Below are 18,127 nucleotides of genomic sequence, written 5' to 3'. Positions count from 1 at the left end.
TACTTTAAATCGCTAGGGGCAAGGCTCGAAACTGATTTCACAAAATGCTTATGTATGAAAACCTTTTTATTATTATACGTTATTATTAACTACTATCACGCATTTACTTTTTAATTATGGCGATCTGCGTACCGCATATTATGTTTATCAAAAATAATGCCTATATTAGGCTTTCAACTAGCTCTTATAGTAATTACATAGTTGACAGTTACTAATTGCTTCTACTGTTATTATTTTTTTTGTAAAATCTTATAATCACAAGTAACACATCATTTTTTTATGTAAAATTACAAAATAGAAAATTATAATTTACTTCTATTTATCGATAATAGGAAACCGCATTAGAACACGAGCACGGCACTATGTTACGACCGGCACATGCGGCCGTACTGTGTATTTTCACACGACAGTGGATATCGGAAGAAATTAAATACATTGCGCAGTAGTTGAGCATGACATAAAGTGGTTGCTAACTAAATCGTCAATGTACAAGTGTGTTAGAATTTTAATCACCACTGATTTCGATATCGCAGTAACTGTTACGGCACTGAATTCGTTCGTAAAAATGTTTAGTTTTTTTTATTTATAAGCAAAATACCAATGTATTTGCAATACTTACATGTAGTAAATGACTCCATTGTTCCTGTAGTTCTTCGTTTCACTTGTTTTATTGCACGTAACGACGCATTATCCAAAATATCGGAGAACATTTCCTTAGTACGACTGAATCGCGACTAACCTAGCTACGCGGCCGATGTTCGTTTCTGGGCATATCGCGGAGACACGCGCCACGCCCCCGTTTCACATCTATTCCCTTCTATGATCTGAGATGAAGACTTATGTGGTAACCATTAAATTTAAGGTAGCCTAGAATATCTATTAAAAAAAAATAAAAAAAATGGATGTGACTTCTATTGAAAATATTTACAAGGTAGGTATACAATATTTACAACCTACAGTACTGTATCACGGGCACAAGTGATAGGTTGTCAACTGATCCCTGTCAAATCTATACTTATAATAAATCTGTAGAGAGGTCAATTCTGTACATGAAATATATTTTCAAAATAACTATCAGGGGGTGATTAGTGATCGATACTGATGCCAAAAATGCAATCAGTAAAATTTTTGTCTGTCTGTCTGTCTGTCTGTCTGTATGTTCCTTATAGAAACAAAAACCACTTGACGGATTTTAACGAAACTTGGTACAATTATTCTTCATACTCCTGGGCAGGTTATAGGATACTTAGGAATTCCCACGGGAACGGGAATTAGCGGGAAAATCCTTTTGTACAAAAAATCTAAACCGCTTAAGTTAGACGCTTGAAATTTGGCATGCAGGTACCTTAGTAAACTTAAAGCTTAGTTACAACAGGATATTGCAAAATTCCCATGGGAACGGGAGTTAGTGGGAAAAAACATTTGTATGAAAAAATCTAAACCGCGTAAGATATACTCTTGAAATTTGGCATGCAGGTACCTTAGTAAACTTAAAGCTTAGTTACAACAGGATATTGCAAAAATCTCACGGGAACGGGAGTTAGCGGGAAAAAACATTTGTATGAAAAAATCTGAACCGCGTAAGATAGATGAAGGGGGGGGTAAAACGAGATCCACGCGCACGAAGTCGCGGGCGGCCGCTAGTTAGAAGTAATATGGTAGACGTCAGCAGTGTGACGGTGAGCCAGTGAATCGTGCATACGGCACTCATTAAGGTAGTATACAAGTACAGCGTGCCCATAATCATCTATTTCTCGACATTGCAACCAATCTGTGCTTGATTCTGAGTACAAATATTAAGAATCGGTATTGTCAGACAAACCAAAGTAAAAAATATAAAATAAATGTCGTTTACCTACCTAGATCCCACTAAAAAAAAACAAGAACTAGAGGACGGTACACAAAAGTCGTACTCCAAACTAACTAAATTGTTTATGCAGTTGACACAGCGCTGTATCGTTGGTCAGATGTAGATATTATAGCGTCTTACAAATATGGTGATTGCATTGAATTTTAAGACATCAAATTATTCTTCTTCTTGTTGTGTCCACAACAAACCTATACGGTGTCAGCCCGGAGCTCCGCTTCAGGAGTGGTGTTGTCGGTAGTATACATTGAATCTTCCCGCGTGCAGTTGATTGGGCGCGCGGGGCGCGACATCATGTGTTCCATCGACTGGGGAACACAGCCACATTTTCACTCCACGTTTGAGCCATCCAGGACTCTTATTATTATCCGATGGGAAGTTATTCCTTGGCACTTTGCCGTATTCCTTGAGTTTATGTATGCAACATCTTATTTCACATCACAGCATTTTGTCACAGTCACAGCACAAATACATTTCACATTATTTCAAGAAAGAAAGAAAACTGTTTTAACTTTAATAACACGTCTAAAGCTGGCAAGCAACTAAATCGCTGATATTGTATGGATCATACCTAACTAAGCAGTGTTGTGTTCTATAATTTGTATAAATTACCTCAATGGTTAGCACCAATCAATTACCAAGGGTACATTATTAATGGTACAAAGGCGTATAAAAGGCAGGGTTGTAATAGTCATCTTGCATAGCCAGGGATAAGGCCAATATTATGTGTATTAGCCATCATGTGGAACGATTATAAACAAGCGATCAACGTTGTAAATCAAAATTGCTAGTGGGTGGATATATGTGGGAATAAAAAAGGGGTGGAAATTAATTATGAAATGTTTGTATATTCTATATATATATATATATATATATATATACACACACGCGATTGGAAAGTAAATGCAGAGTGGAAGCCTTTTTGGTATTATTTCCAAATTAATTTATATGCTGTCCAAATTTGTAATTTTCTGTTTTAATGTGCCAAATAAATGTACCTATATTCTTTCTTTATTTTGAAATTGAGAAATGTGATCAGCCTTGTCAGCAAATTAAATTAAGTCAAATCTAATCAAATATTTTATTAGCAGAACCAAATGTCACGATAATACAGGTATCCAGTATCTGAGTCAGTTTCAATAATAATGTTCTACCGCGGATGGCACCGGTCTCAGATCATAGAAGGGAATAGACAATGATATGTTACGTTCATAGAAATTACGATTTTAATCCGTGCCGAGCTATTCCAAATTGCACACATTGACAAATGTAACTGATAAGTGAAACAAAAGATACGAAATAGCACGCAAATGAAAGAGATAGCTATAGTTTTAACGATTCTGCACTAACTAATCTATGTCCGCAGCGCACGCATCCTTATCGCTCTAACGTCAAAACAAGATCGCTTTCTCTTTCTTAACTTGAACATGGCGCATGGCGTCTTGATTGTTTGCATAAATAACACTGGTCAACAAAAAAAATAAAATTGTCTGTTTCCTGTGATTTTTTTTCTGTTTCTATCTCAAATTGACGCATATTTTTTAAATATGGCAACAGTTTTTCTCTAACAGCTTTTGTTTTTAAGTTATAGCTATCTACCGTCATTTAATATTTTTACTTAGATTTTTTATTTAATTGGACAAAAAAAAAATATTTTGTTGGTGTTCTCGATATTGCTTTGTTATAAGATGTTGTGTGCTTAATCCAGATGGCTTCTGCTATGTTTGTGGTAAATATAATATTTGAAAAACATCGAAAACCTCTTTCGGACTTGATGAAAACTGCGTAACATCGACACTTTAATATAAATATTTGAAATTAAGTAATCAAGACCACAAATGGGTCATTTGTGTTCTGAGAATAGGTAACATCTTTTAGACCAACAAGGGGGCTACACAAAATTCCCGTTACATGTGTCTCCGGAATAGTCGTAACAAACAATAGCATTGGTTACAAAAATTTTGACCAGTGCGGCTTCCCGTACACACAACTTTTAGCTCTTCAGCTAAAGTTGATACAAACAATTTTATAAACGTGCCTCTAGTTAGCCAAGACCGTATCACCGTACTTCCACCACTTTATATTAAGCTCGGCATCTTGAAACAGTTTCTGAAGGCGCTTGACAAAAGTAACGAATGTTTTAATTTTCTTTCACGCAATTTTTCAGGATTAAGCACAGAAAACTTAAAAGCTGGTAATTTTTGATGGGACTCCCATTAGGCAACTGGTGAACGATCGTAATTTTAAGAAATCAATGAGTGAAGTCCAGTCCTAAGCTTAAAATTATTTTTTTTGGTTATAAGTAATTTCCTAAGGAAAAAGAGATTGTTGAGAGCATGCTATCCAACCTGCAAGAGCTAGGGTGCAACATGGGCATAAAAATACACTTCATGTACTCGCATTAACATCGATTTCCACAAAATGTGGGTGATTTTAGTGAGGAGCAGGATAAAAGTTTTCATTGGAATTTTCTGACAATGGAAGAAGGTTATCAGGGGCGTGGTGCTCATATATGAATGGCAGACCTTTGCTGGAGTTTGCAACGAGATCTACTCAAACTTATCTATTCAAGGAAATCATGTAAAATGTCATTTGTTAGTGTTCAATAGAAATTTTATAAACACAATGTATAACTTTTCGTATTTTTTTGTCAAAATAATAAAACTCTATATTTTAAAAAGTAAAGCTGTTGGCGATCTCCCAGTATTTTTTTCATAATCAGGGCCATAGAATTACCCAATAACAGGAAAAAAAATTAAGGAAACAAAACATGTGTTGACCAGTGTAATTGAAAATATAAATACTAAATAATTTTGCATAATCACATGTGGTAAGAGATCCCTTGTATTTTGTTTACTTTAGAGTCATAATTGGTACACTTTCGAAACACACACGATGGCATTTTTTATTTATTTTGGTAAGAACACAGGAACTTACGGTGTGGTACACGCGATTGCGCACGACGCAGGCCACACGAAGACTAAACACAAGACGTCCCAATTGGGACGTATTTGAGTATTCACAGCGCGAGCGCTTATAACATATCTGCTTTTGTTTTTATATAATATCATTGGGAATAGATGTGAAACGGGGGCGTGGCGCGTGTCTCCGCGATATGCCCAGAAACGAACATCGGCCGCGTAGCTAGGTTAGTCGCGATTCAGTCGTACTAAGGAAATATTCTCCGAATTTTCTGGATAATGCGTCGTTACGTGCAATAAATCAAGTGAAACGAAGAACTACAGGAACAATGGAGTCATTTACTACATGTAAGTATTGCAAATCCATTGGTATTTTGGTTATAAATAAAAAAAACTTAACATTTTTACGAACGAATTCAGTGCCGTAACAGTTACTGCGATATCGAAATCAGTGGTGATAAAAATTCTAACACACTTGTACATTGACGATTTAGTTAGCAACCACTTTATGTCATGCTCAACTACTGCGCGATGTATTTAATTTCTTCCGATATCCACTGTCGTGTGAAAATACACAGTACGGCCGCATGTGCCGGTCGTAACATAGTGCCGTGCTCGTGTTCTAATGCGGTTTCCTATTATCGATAAATAGAAGTAAATTATAATTTTCTATTTTGTAATTTTAAATAAAAAAAATATGTGTAACTTGCGATAAAATTGTAATAACAGTAGAAGTAATTAGTAACTGTCAACTATGTAATTACTATAAGAGCTAGTTGAAAGCCTAATATAGGCATTATTTTTGATAAACATATGCGGTACGGAGATCGCCATAATTAATCCTTCAAGGCCCGCGAATCTAGACACAATAGATAAAATCAATTGTTATGACATTAATTAATGCCGTCTGGGACTCAAGCGGTTAAAAAGTAAATGCGTGATAGTAGTTAATAATAACGTATAATAATAAAAAGGTTTTCATACATAAGCATTTTGTGAAACCAGTTTCGAGCCTTGCCCCTAGCGATTTAAAGTATCGATATCTTGTCGACTTCATTTTATCTTTGTTCTCTCACTAGTTTTCAAAGTGTGCGTCACGTCACGCGGCTATTGATTGGCCATAAGGCACGCCTTCTGGCCAATCACAGCACTTTTAAGCCGGTTGCACATGTTGTCGTAGACTCTCAGTCGCTTTGTTTTTACACAGTTGAATGTGTGTGTGAGAGCTGTGATGGGGGAAATGTGGGGACACTGGTTCTCGTTGTAGTTACGCGCGACTTCATATCTATTCTCTTTCTATGATCTGAGGCACCGGTAGACATATCATTATAATTACAGACAAACTATACAGACATTCGTACACTTAGCTTAAAAAAATATATCTATACCTATCCTATGTGAATATTATGATGCTATGCCCAATAATACAATATTACATTATTACGGAAAAAATAAGATTGTTGTTAATTTAATTTTTCCCTGCTAAAATTTGAGAACGGCTGCACCAATTTGGATGCTTTTGGTTTTGATATGTTTGACATAGTCTAGTGACGCCTTAAATGGGAAAACAATATGGGTCTAGAACCCGTGATGATTCGATGAAAATCGAAGCGCACTCGGTGCCGGTGGTGGTTTGGGAAACCAATCACTACCAAAATGGTTATAAAACCTGTAATGTTTGATGAAAATTGAAAGGCACGCGGTGCCGGTGGTCGTTTGGGAAATCAAACGCTACCAAAATGATATTACATAATATTATATTCAAATTCAAATTCAAATTTCAAATTCAAAATTATTTATTGTGAAACATAGGTGTTTACAGATAAAAATATTACATTGTGATAGTCTCACTATGTTTCGCCTGGTTGGCATACAATAATATAAGTGATTAATAAATCAATGAATAAATTAATAATTCACATGCATTAATGACACAAAACACTGATTGCTTATTAAGTAGTCAAAACTATAAGTCACTAGTCGTCGTAATATTACAATGTCAATTCAATATTAAAAATTCAAAAATAGTAATTAAAATGTCATAAAAAATTACTTATTATTATTTTAGTTTGTGTCGTGTGTGTTTGTTTTAGAAACATTTAATTTCAAATTTAAAGTTTATCTGTCATAAATTCATTAACACTATAATAGCTTTTCTCTGCAAGAAGACTTTTCAGTTTTAGCTTAAATAAGTTTATATTGAGTTCCCTTAATGTCTTCGGAATTTTATTGAATATTGCGGGTATCATACAAAACACACTTTTACGCATAAGCGCAGTATTGCAACTACGAACAACCAATCTATTGTCCCGGCGTGTCCGGTTATTAATATCTGACATATTTTGAAACATTGCAGGATTAGATCTAACAAACATCGCTATCTCTAGTATATATAATGATGGTAACGTTAGTAAAAGATACAACATCAACTCAAGTCAAAGCATAACTGATTTATTATTTGTATACCCACAATTAGATACAATATTAGAAACTGTCAATGTCAACCAAATACACAATATACCTTTCCACCATAATCAAAAGACAAAACAAAACTAAAGAATTCACATAATTAAAAATAATAATGAGTTAATCACTAATTGGAATGCCAATAATGTCTGGCCACTGTTCAGGTGGGGGAAGGACAATAGGAGGGTCGGAAGATGTTGATGTAGAACTCGACGCCTGTGTTTGTCTCACAGAAGCAGGTCTTGGTTCCGTTGCAACTGCTCGTCCAACTAACTGATCCACATGACGACGATGTAGCTCACCATCTTCCGTCCTTACTAAATAAGCGCTGGGCCCTTCTACCATTTCGATCACTGCTCTCTGCCATTTCTCGCCTGGCCCATACATACGAGCCAATACTGGCTGATCAACAACAAAGGTCCGAGATGGTGTGCGTTGTGCCGCCGCCTCCAGCTGCTCATCGGCATTAGTTGGGGTTGTGTCCGGGTGCAGGGACGACACGGCTGTTCTATACCGGCGTCCGTTTAACATTTCTGCAGGTGTCTTATTGGTGCAACTGTTCGGTACAGTTCTCATTGCATACAAGACTTTTGGCAATTTTTCTGACCAAGGTCTGCTCTCCTCGGCCATTTTCCTAAGTTTGTTTTTAAATGTCTGAATGGCCCTCTCAATTTGGCCATTTGATGCGGGATGATAAGGTGGGGAATACAAGTGCTTAATCCCATTATTCCTCAGGAATGTATTAAATTCTCGAGAAGTGAAATTCCTGCCATTATCTGAGACTAAAACATCCGGTAAGCCCTGAGAAGCAAATATTTTCCGCAAACTTGCAATCACTGCCTCACTGGCCATTGAAGGCATAATCTCAGCCTCAAACCACTTGCTGTAACTATCGATCAAAACTAGAAATGTTTTGCCTTGGAATGGCCCAGCGAAATCAACATGAACGCGGCTCCAAGGCTTTTCGGGAATAATCCAAGTTTGCGGGTCTCGCGGTGGGTTGTTCCTCACCATCTGGCACTGCACACATTCCGCCACTTGCCGTTCAATCTGCTGATCCATTGCCGGCCACCAGACGTATCCTCTTGCATACGCCTTAGTTTGAACTATGCCTGCGTGTGGGGCGTGCAATATTTTCAGTACGTCACTCTGGAGTGACGTAGGCACGATCACTCTGTTGCACCACAGTAAACACCCTTTACTGTGTGAAAGAGCCTCCCTTCTCGTCCAAAATGGCTGCAACTCAGGATCTATGTTAGAACGCGGCCAACCGTGGAGAACGTGGAATAACACCTTCTGTAAGAGCGTATCTCTTTTAGTTTCTCTTGAGATCGTGCACGCATCAAGATTCCATCCTTCTGGTTGGTCTTCGAGCAATAATACTTCCCTAACGGGCTTTTCAATGTCCACCGCAGTCGCATCAGCTGTCCATCGACTTAAGGCGTCTGCATTACCCAAAGATTTCCCAGGTCTATACTGAATGTCATACTCGTAAGCACTCAATTTTAATGCCCAACGTAACATTCGCGGCGAAATCTGATCCGGTATTAGTTTCTTTGGGTTAAACAATCCCAACAACGGCTTATGGTCGGTAATAATACAAAATTTGCGACCTGCCAAAAACTCGTGAAATTTAGTCAATCCAAAAACTATGGCTAGGGCCTCTTTGTCTATTTGCCCATATCTTCTTTCATGCGGCTGCAGCGTCCTAGAAGCCATCATGATAGGTCTCTCCGTACCGTCATCCATCACATGAGCAATAATAGCCCCTACGCCATAGCTGGAAGAGTCACAAATAAGTAATAATTCCCTGTCAAGTTCATAATTAACCAGAGTCAAATCAGAAGACAACAGTTCTTTTGCTCGCTCGAATGCTGTATTCTCGGCTTCACCCCAAGTCCAGGGTCTTTTTGCCTCCAATAGTCGATACAACGGTTCCAGTATTGTTGATTTGCCCGGGATAAACTTCTCATAAAAGTTATACAAGCCTAAGAACGCTCTCAAAGACTCTTTATTAGTTGGGACAGGCTTTTCTTTAATTTCCTTGACTTTCAAGGGCGATGGGTGCAGGCCTTCAGCATCAATCATATGGCCTAAAAAGTGGATCGAGTTTGTAGCAAATACACACTTTTTCGGATTCAAATGAAACCCTAAGTCGTTTAGTTTTTTAAGAACTGCAACCAAACGCTCATTGTGCTCAGTCAGGGTTCTCCCCGCTACGGCCACGTCATCAAGCAGGCAGGCCACTCCCTCGAGGCCTGATAGTGCATTGGCCATTACTCTCTGAAATATACCGGGCGCTGCATTCACTCCGAACGCTAATCTGTTCATTTTCATCAATCCCAGCGGTGTGTTGAGTGTTAAAAGCTTCGCCGTGTCCTCATCAACTTTCAGCTGCAGGTATGCTAGTTTTAAATCCAATTTACTGAAAACTCGCCCGCCACTGAGCTTCACAAAAGATTCAACCGCTGCTGGGAGTGGGTATGTATCGACCTCAATTGCAGGGTTGACCGTAGACCTATAATCTCCGCAAATCCGCAGAGACCCATCGTCTTTCTTCACCAACCTCAACGGTGTTGCCCAGTCTGAATGCCTGACAGGAGTGAGAACACCGGCATCAATCATGCGCCTCAATTCTTCTTCAACTTGATGCTTCAAGGGAAAGGGCACCGGCCGCGCTTTCAAATAACGAGGATTAGCGTCCGCTCGAACATGCAACGATATTGCGGGACCCTTATATTCACCGAGAGTCTCTTTAAATAAATCTGGGAACTGACGGACTAAATTATCTACCTCACCGTCAGACCAACAAATTCCCGAGATTTCTAAGCCCAAGGCTTCAAACCAGTTTCGACCTAATAGACAGGGGCCTTTGCCAGACACCACCAAGAGTTCACACTGAGCTTCTTTATTGCCCAGTCTCGCACGAACATGTGTGGCCCCCAACACCTTTAACGGGTCACGGGTCCACGTCACGAGCTTCACATCCGTCGACTTCAGAGGGGGAGGCGTGTACCAAAGCTTCTTGTACGTTTCTTCAGGCATGATGGTTCGAGAGGCACCGGAGTCTATCTCCATGTTAATAGATGCGCCATCAATCAAGAGATCGGCTGTAATCGGCGGCCGATAACTCTCCGTGCACTTGTATATACCCATCATCTGCTCTGAACCAACATTCACATCGTTCTTGGCTCCTTCTGCACAATCACATCCCACCTGGTGCACCTTTGCATTTTTCTTCAAACAAGCAGCCGCAATGTGTCCATATTTCTTGCAATAGAAACACCTAGCCTTCATAAAACGATGGCTCCTACGTATAAGGGCGAAACTGCCGCTTACGCCTTTTTCCAATTATTTAAGCAATGATTTCACTTTGCTCTAATCTATAACATCAGTAAGAAAAAAAATTTTTTTTTCCATTAGATACAAAATAAAATTTTAGGCAAATAGGCGTATGTGCAAAACTACGCCACGTATAAAGCCCAATCATACGATTCGTCAATCTATACGAGTAGTTGCTTACATAAACATATATTTTTTATAATCCAAATCTTAAATAAAGCCATGAAAATATTTAGCAAATTGTTTTATTTATAAATTATGACACATTATATAGTTATTTAATTTTTAGCGTTAAGAGTCGCATCTCAAACTAATTTGAAAATTATAAATAACTTTAAAAATCGAACTGCCTAAGGCATCGTGGGTTCAATTCCCGCCTTAGGCAATTCGATTTTTTCAAGTTATTTATATTTTTTAAAAATATGGCACATTATGTTAAAAGACCTAACTAAATCTCGAGCACAGTATATGGGCGTATTTGCGTTAAAACGTAAAACGGTACATTAAACGACTTTTTCTAACTGATTTATTATTGATATAGCACATGATAACAATTAAAATAATTACATGCATAAATAAAGAGAGTAATCGCTTAAAATATTATATTTACGTTGTCATTTAAGTCTCTTTACGTTGAACAATATACATGAAATTATAGAAATATGCCGACGTAAAAGGGCAATGCGTAAAATCTCAAAATATATAAGAAAAATATAAAAATTGATAACAGCAGTAGCAAAAGCATTACATGTTAAGGCTAAATGTGAAATTTCATTAAATTCGTTTTAGTAGGTCAGAAGATATGACCCAAAAATATGGTTCTGGCCACTAAAATGGCTCTCCTGTAAAATTTACTTTTTTCACTTACGCCAGTATACGTAGGAGCCATCGAAAAGGGCATTGCTCATTCACTTTATGACGCCGGGCACAGTGTCGACAGTCGTCAGACTGAATTTTACCAATATCCATTGGCTCGCTAGACGTGGATGGAGTTAGCTTTGAGTTGATGACAGGATCAGGATACATGTCGTGAAACGTCGCCTGATAATTGAGGCACTGTTGCACCGCGGACTCGTACGTGAGGTCCTTGGCCTTCAATAGTTCGCGGCGCAGGCGCTCGTCGCGCACCCCCAACACAAGTCTATCCCGTAACTGACGTTTCAAATCCGCAAAATTACACTGGGCGCCTAATAAACTGATAGCCGCCACAAACTCTTGCACGCTTCCGTCTTTGGATTGTACGCATTTATGAAATTTCCCGGCTTGCAATATTTCATTCACTTCAGGCTCATAAAATTTGTCCAAAACCTCCAAAATGTTTTTAAAAGGCACACTCGTCGGACGAATAGGCACTAATAACGACGCAATAAGTGAATAAGTCTCTTTGCCGCACTGAGACAAAAACACAGAACGAGCTTTGTCAAGGTCATTGTTACCAATCCCTGCCACATCAAGGGCACACAGCAAACGGTCCTTATATTCACTCCACTTATCAGTTTTGGGGTTAAATGGTCCAGGAAACATCACATGAGCCATATTAGCTGCCATATTTCACCACAATCACTTAATTTTACTCAGTCGCCATTAAAAGATACAACATCAACTCAAGTCAAAGCATAACTGATTTATTATTTGTATACCCACAATTAGATACAATATTAGAAACTGTCAATGTCAACCAAATACACAATAGTTAGTATTTTAAATTTTTGGAAAAATGGCTTGCAACTTTCCGTCGGTTCTATCCCGAACATTGCTCTGATGCACCTTTTTTGGATTTTAAAAGCCATCTCCTTATCTGTAGAGTTACCCCAAAATATAACCCCATATCTTAGATGTGACTCGGCAATGCCATAGTATGCAGTCATCAGAGCATCTATATTCAAGACAGGTGCAAGTTTTCGCAGAGCATACGCAGAGGAACTAACTTTCTTGCACAATACTTCTATGTGAGTTTTCCAATTAAGTTTACTATCTATGGTTATTCCTAAAAATTTTGTTGAATCTATATCACTAATGTTAGTTTTATCATAATTAATTTTCATGGTCAATGGAGCAATTCTCTGCCTGAAATGTGTCAATTTAGTCTTATTTAAATTAATAACAAGATTATTATTATTCAGCCATTCAATTATTAATTTTAAACTTACATTAATGTCATTTTCATAATTGTCTAGGTCCCTACACTTTATAGTAACTGTGCTGTCATCTGCAAATAATGTCATAGGCTGCGGTATAGCTTTTGGAAGGTCGTTTATATATATGTTAAATAATAATGGTCCTAGAACACTGCCTTGTGGTACGCCATAAAACGTGTATCTTTCACGAGATCGATAAGTTTCTTCATTTTTGGTTTTTAAATTTATTCTAGTAATTTCGGTGTATTGTTTTCGTTCCTTAAGATAGGATTCTATTAATTGTAGGACATTCCCGCGTATTCCATAAGCATGAAGCTTGCGCAGTAAAATTGCGTGGTCAACGTAGTCGAATGCCTGGGTCATATCACAATAAATTGCACAAATTGGTATTTTTTGATCTACACTCTCTACGACTATATTCAGAAAATCAAAAATGGCCATATTTATTGTCTTTTTTTGCCTAAAACCTTTTTGCTCTTCTGCTAAAATGTTATGTTTCTCGAGATATAAGTTTATTTGTTGATAGATATATTTTTCAAATATTTTCGATATAATTGGGATCAAAGCAATGGGTCTATAGTTTTCCATTAGCTCTTTATTATGTTTTTTAAACAAAGGTTTTACTATTGATATTTTTAAATTATCTGGATATATTCCACGACTAATGCTCAAGTTTACAAGGTAACTAATATGATCACTTACAATATTTATTACGGTCTTAATTATCTTAGTTGAGATGCCATCATATCCAACGGCAGTGGTGTTTTTTAGAGAATTAGTAATCTTTATTATATCAGCAGGTGAGCATGGTGCCATAAACATTGACTTATAATTACTCTTTATATTTGCAGTAACATTTTTACCAGAATCTTTTAAAGGTTTGATTTTGTCAATAAAATAGTCATTAAAAGCATTTACAATGTCATATGAGTTTGTCAAAAAATTTTCACCTATTTTAAATTTGTCAATTGCTTCTTTAGGTTGAGATTGCCTAGCGTTATTTATTAAATTCCATGTTTCTTTAGCCTTATTATTTGATATTTTGACTTTATAACTGTTTTGTGCACGTTTTGTATAGTTTATAATGGTTTTAAGAATTTTAGAGTATTTTTTAAATGCGAATTTATTTTTGTCATTTGGTTTGAGTCTATAACGCCATAATAAGCTTCTTTTTCTTTTACAACAGACCTTAATTCCTCTAGATATCCAGTTTTGCTTTTTAGTTGGTTTTTGGATAACTATTTTATAAGGAAAGCACATATCATAGAACAGACAGAAGAGCTGTACAAATATATTATACGCCTCATTAGGATCATCGGTTTGATATATTTCTGAGAAAGAAATATTCTCCAGACTTTGTTTAAATTTATTTATATTTTCGCTGCTGTAGTCGCGTCTCTTTAAACGCCAGTATTTTAATATGCACTGTTTTTTTACGGGTATGTGTAATAACTGTGCCGTATGGTCTGATAGAGCTAGCTCAAATACTTTTGCTATACAACCTTTACCAAAGTCATGTGCGAAGTTGTCCAAGCATGAATTGCTGGCAAGCCTAGTTGGTTGCTTTATTTCTAATTTTAAATTAGCACTCAACAAAAGATATTCGAAATCTCGAGTAATGTTATTACGTTTCAAAATATCGATATTAAAATCACCGGCAATCATAATGCGGCATTTTTTCATTCTTAACAAGTGTAACAATTTCTCTAACTGTTCAAAAAATAGATTTATATTATTAGGCTTAGGTGTTCTATAAAGACAGACCACAATAATTTGATATGCAATCAATTCCACTGCACAACATTCGAACACTCCAGAAATAGAGAGTTTAACTGCCTCGGGTATGTCTTTCCATTGGTATCCATTTTTTACTAATATACATGTTCCTCCTCTCTTAGCATCCTTTCTACTGAAGTAAGTAGCTAAGGAAAAATTGGGTAAAGTTAGGAACTGCTCGAACCCAGACATAATAAAATGCTCTGTAATACAAACTACATCAACAATGATACCTTCATCATGTAATTGATCTAAACTGATAGCAAGTAAGTCTGTCTTGCGTATGAGACCCGCAATGTTCTGGTGCAATATGTTAAGTTAAGGCTATGTCCGAAAAAAATCATTCTTGGTCTCGTTGAAGTTAGTATTTTTTAGCATCTTTGCAGTCGTGTTACTCATCGAGTTGTTAGTAATATTAGTATTATTTTCTTTCATATCGGGTAACTCACTAGACAAATAATCCCCTATATCCGTTACAATGTTAAAAAGATCCTTAAATATAGTATTTAACCCGCGATTGAGAATAGATCCATCACGTATATCAAACATTGATGCGTTATATTGAAGATTCATATTCGAATCTAACAAATACACATGCTCATGGGTCAACATATCTAGATACATTAAATTATTAAAATGTTCAACTCGCCAATTGTAAACGCTACTGTAATAACTAAGCTTATAAGTAGGAAGACAGATTATAACATTTGTGTGTTTAAGTGGTAAAATCATTTCTCTAATTAATATAACTAAATCAACATAATTATGAGTCCTTAAGAAGTCTTCTTCCCCGACAAATATGATACAATAATCTTTCATGGTAAAATCCTGTAACTTTGTTTCTAATCCGGTTAGTAGATGTTCCACCCCACACTTCGGCATGAGGTAGTGGCATAGATTATAGTTATCTGGGAATGTTCGTTCAGCCCTCCTTAAGGCATTATTCCGTTTGTTAGTAGTCAGTAAACATATTCTGTGGCTACTATTAGAGTTACAATTTTCTGACACACCTTTATTTTTGTTGGGGTTATTTTCGTGCATAACTTCTTGTCTCATTGATTGTTCTATCAAGTTGTTTGAATGCACTATAGGGGGTTCACTTTCCATTGTAGAGGAGTTTTTATTTTTTGAAAGGGGTTTTTTACGTTGAGATGCAAGTTTTAAGTGATCTAGTTCATTCTCGCTATTTATGAGTTTTTTCTTTAATTCTCCATTTTCAGTGGTCAGACTTTCAATCGTTTTGTCAGCAATTTCAAGTTTTTTTTGTAATTCTAATATTTTTGAGTTTAATAATATGTTTACAGTGTCATTGCTCTTTGCCCTTTCATTTTCTTCATTTATGATTTCTGTCGTGGTATCTCCTTCTTGTGAGTGTAATGTGTCGTCCATGAATAATGACTCATTGGTACAGTTTGTATTTCGCTTCCGTCTCATAGTAATGTTACTCTCCGCAGTTGGTGTTAACCAATTTGAGTTGTTGCGTTCATCAGCCGTGTTGCTCAGTCTAATAGGTGTGTTTGTATTATCGAGCTTTGGTTGTTTGGATTTGCATAAAGGACACTTCCAGTCATTTTTACGTTCTATGCTCATTAAATTGTAGAATATTTTCTCACAAACATTAGCACACTTCAAATCATAACTTTGTAAACAAATAGAACATTTTAAATAGCTTCTACTTGTTATTTCTTGAAGACATCCAGCACAGGATAGTTCCATTATTATTTATTTTATGTTAGTGAAATTAAAAATTTTTCACACAAAAATGTTGAAGATGCTCGGATTCGAACTCGGGTCCCGTCAAACAAGCCCGTACTAATCAGAGTCTTGACCAACAGCGCCACGCGTTCGTATGAAAAGTTGACGAATTTAACTATAGGTTCTTCGCTCAGAGTTGACGTTAGGAAAGGTGATTTCAATTTATTTTTATTGTCTGTTGTACCCTCCTTGTATCATAATGTTACAACGATAATGCATTTAGGTGAAATGTTTCGTTATAATAATATCACTTTACACAGCACTTTTTTAGCTTCACGTAGGTACAGTCATATTGTCCGCAGTAAGTTTCTTGTTTGTGATTGTTTACATACTTTTTTGTCCGTTTCGTCAGTCTTGCTCGTCCACACAAGTTTTGAGTTAATTATTAAGTTTATTCACGCACACTAGTTTTAGATAACATTATCACTGTTTAGTCACAATATTTAATATCGATTTCACTGGTTTAATGTGTAGATAATGTCTTTTTACATTTTAAAAATCAATTTATTTACGGAGCTAGCTTGTTTGTGTGACAAGTGCTGCCACCTACCTATATACAGGGTGTTTCTTGTAAGGTGTCAAGCCGAAGGCAGGTGATAGGTGAGGACTAGACCTATCGATTTGACCCCCATGTATGTTCTACGATTTTTCATAGTTTAGAAGTTATCGTCAATTTTGTGATTTTTTCAATTTGAAAAAATCACAAAATTGACGATAACTTGTAGGTGGCAGCACTTGTCACACAAACAAGCTAGCTCCGTAAATAAATTGATTTTTAAAATGTAAAAAGACATTATCTACACATTAAACCAGTGAAATCGATATTAAATATTGTGACTAAACAGTGATAATGTTATCTAAAACTAGTGTGCGTGAATAAACTTAATAATTAACTCAAAACTTGTGTGGACGAGCAAGACTGACGAAACGGACAAAAAAGTATGTAAACAATCACAAACAAGAAACTTACTGCGGACAATATGACTGTACCTACGTGAAGCTAAAAAAGTGCTGTGTAAAGTGATATTATTATAACGAAACATTTCACCTAAATGCATTATCGTTGTAACATTATGATACAAGGAGGGTACAACAGACAATAAAAATAAATTGAAATCACCTTTCCTAACGTCAACTCTGAGCGAAGAACCTATAGTTAAATTCGTCAACTTTTCATACGAACGCGTGGCGCTGTTGGTCAAGACTCTGATTAGTACGGGCTTGTTTGACGGGACCCGAGTTCGAATCCGAGCATCTTCAACATTTTTGTGTGAAAAATTTTTAATTTCACTAACATAAAATAAATAATAATGGAACTATCCTGTGCTGGATGTCTTCAAGAAATAACAAGTAGAAGCTATTTAAAATGTTCTATTTGTTTACAAAGTTATGATTTGAAGTGTGCTAATGTTTGTGAGAAAATATTCTACAATTTAATGAGCATAGAACGTAAAAATGACTGGAAGTGTCCTTTATGCAAATCCAAACAACCAAAGCTCGATAATACAAACACACCTATTAGACTGAGCAACACGGCTGATGAACGCAACAACTCAAATTGGTTAACACCAACTGCGGAGAGTAACATTACTATGAGACGGAAGCGAAATACAAACTGTACCAATGAGTCATTATTCATGGACGACACATTACACTCACAAGAAGGAGATACCACGACAGAAATCATAAATGAAGAAAATGAAAGGGCAAAGAGCAATGACACTGTAAACATATTATTAAACTCAAAAATATTAGAATTACAAAAAAAACTTGAAATTGCTGACAAAACGATTGAAAGTCTGACCACTGAAAATGGAGAATTAAAGAAAAAACTCATAAATAGCGAGAATGAACTAGATCAC

General features: G+C 36.5%; 1 protein-coding gene across 1 annotated transcript in view; it reads right to left on the bottom strand.

Moving 5' to 3' along the window:
• LOC135086432 (uncharacterized protein K02A2.6-like) overlaps window positions 1-18,127 on the bottom strand; it is a 51,034-nt gene that overhangs the window by 19,018 nt on the left and 13,889 nt on the right. The window contains exon 2 of the mRNA XM_063981157.1: window positions 7,529-10,524. Within this exon, the coding sequence (XP_063837227.1) occupies window positions 7,529-10,524 (2,996 nt within the window). The remainder of the gene's footprint in view (window positions 1-7,528; window positions 10,525-18,127) is intronic.

This window comes from Ostrinia nubilalis, chromosome W, assembly GCF_963855985.1.
Source record: "Ostrinia nubilalis chromosome W, ilOstNubi1.1, whole genome shotgun sequence".
NCBI classification, from domain to species: domain Eukaryota; kingdom Metazoa; phylum Arthropoda; class Insecta; order Lepidoptera; family Crambidae; genus Ostrinia; species Ostrinia nubilalis.
Note: the sequence above shows the minus strand (reverse complement) of the source record. Positions and strands in the feature narration are given on the sequence as shown.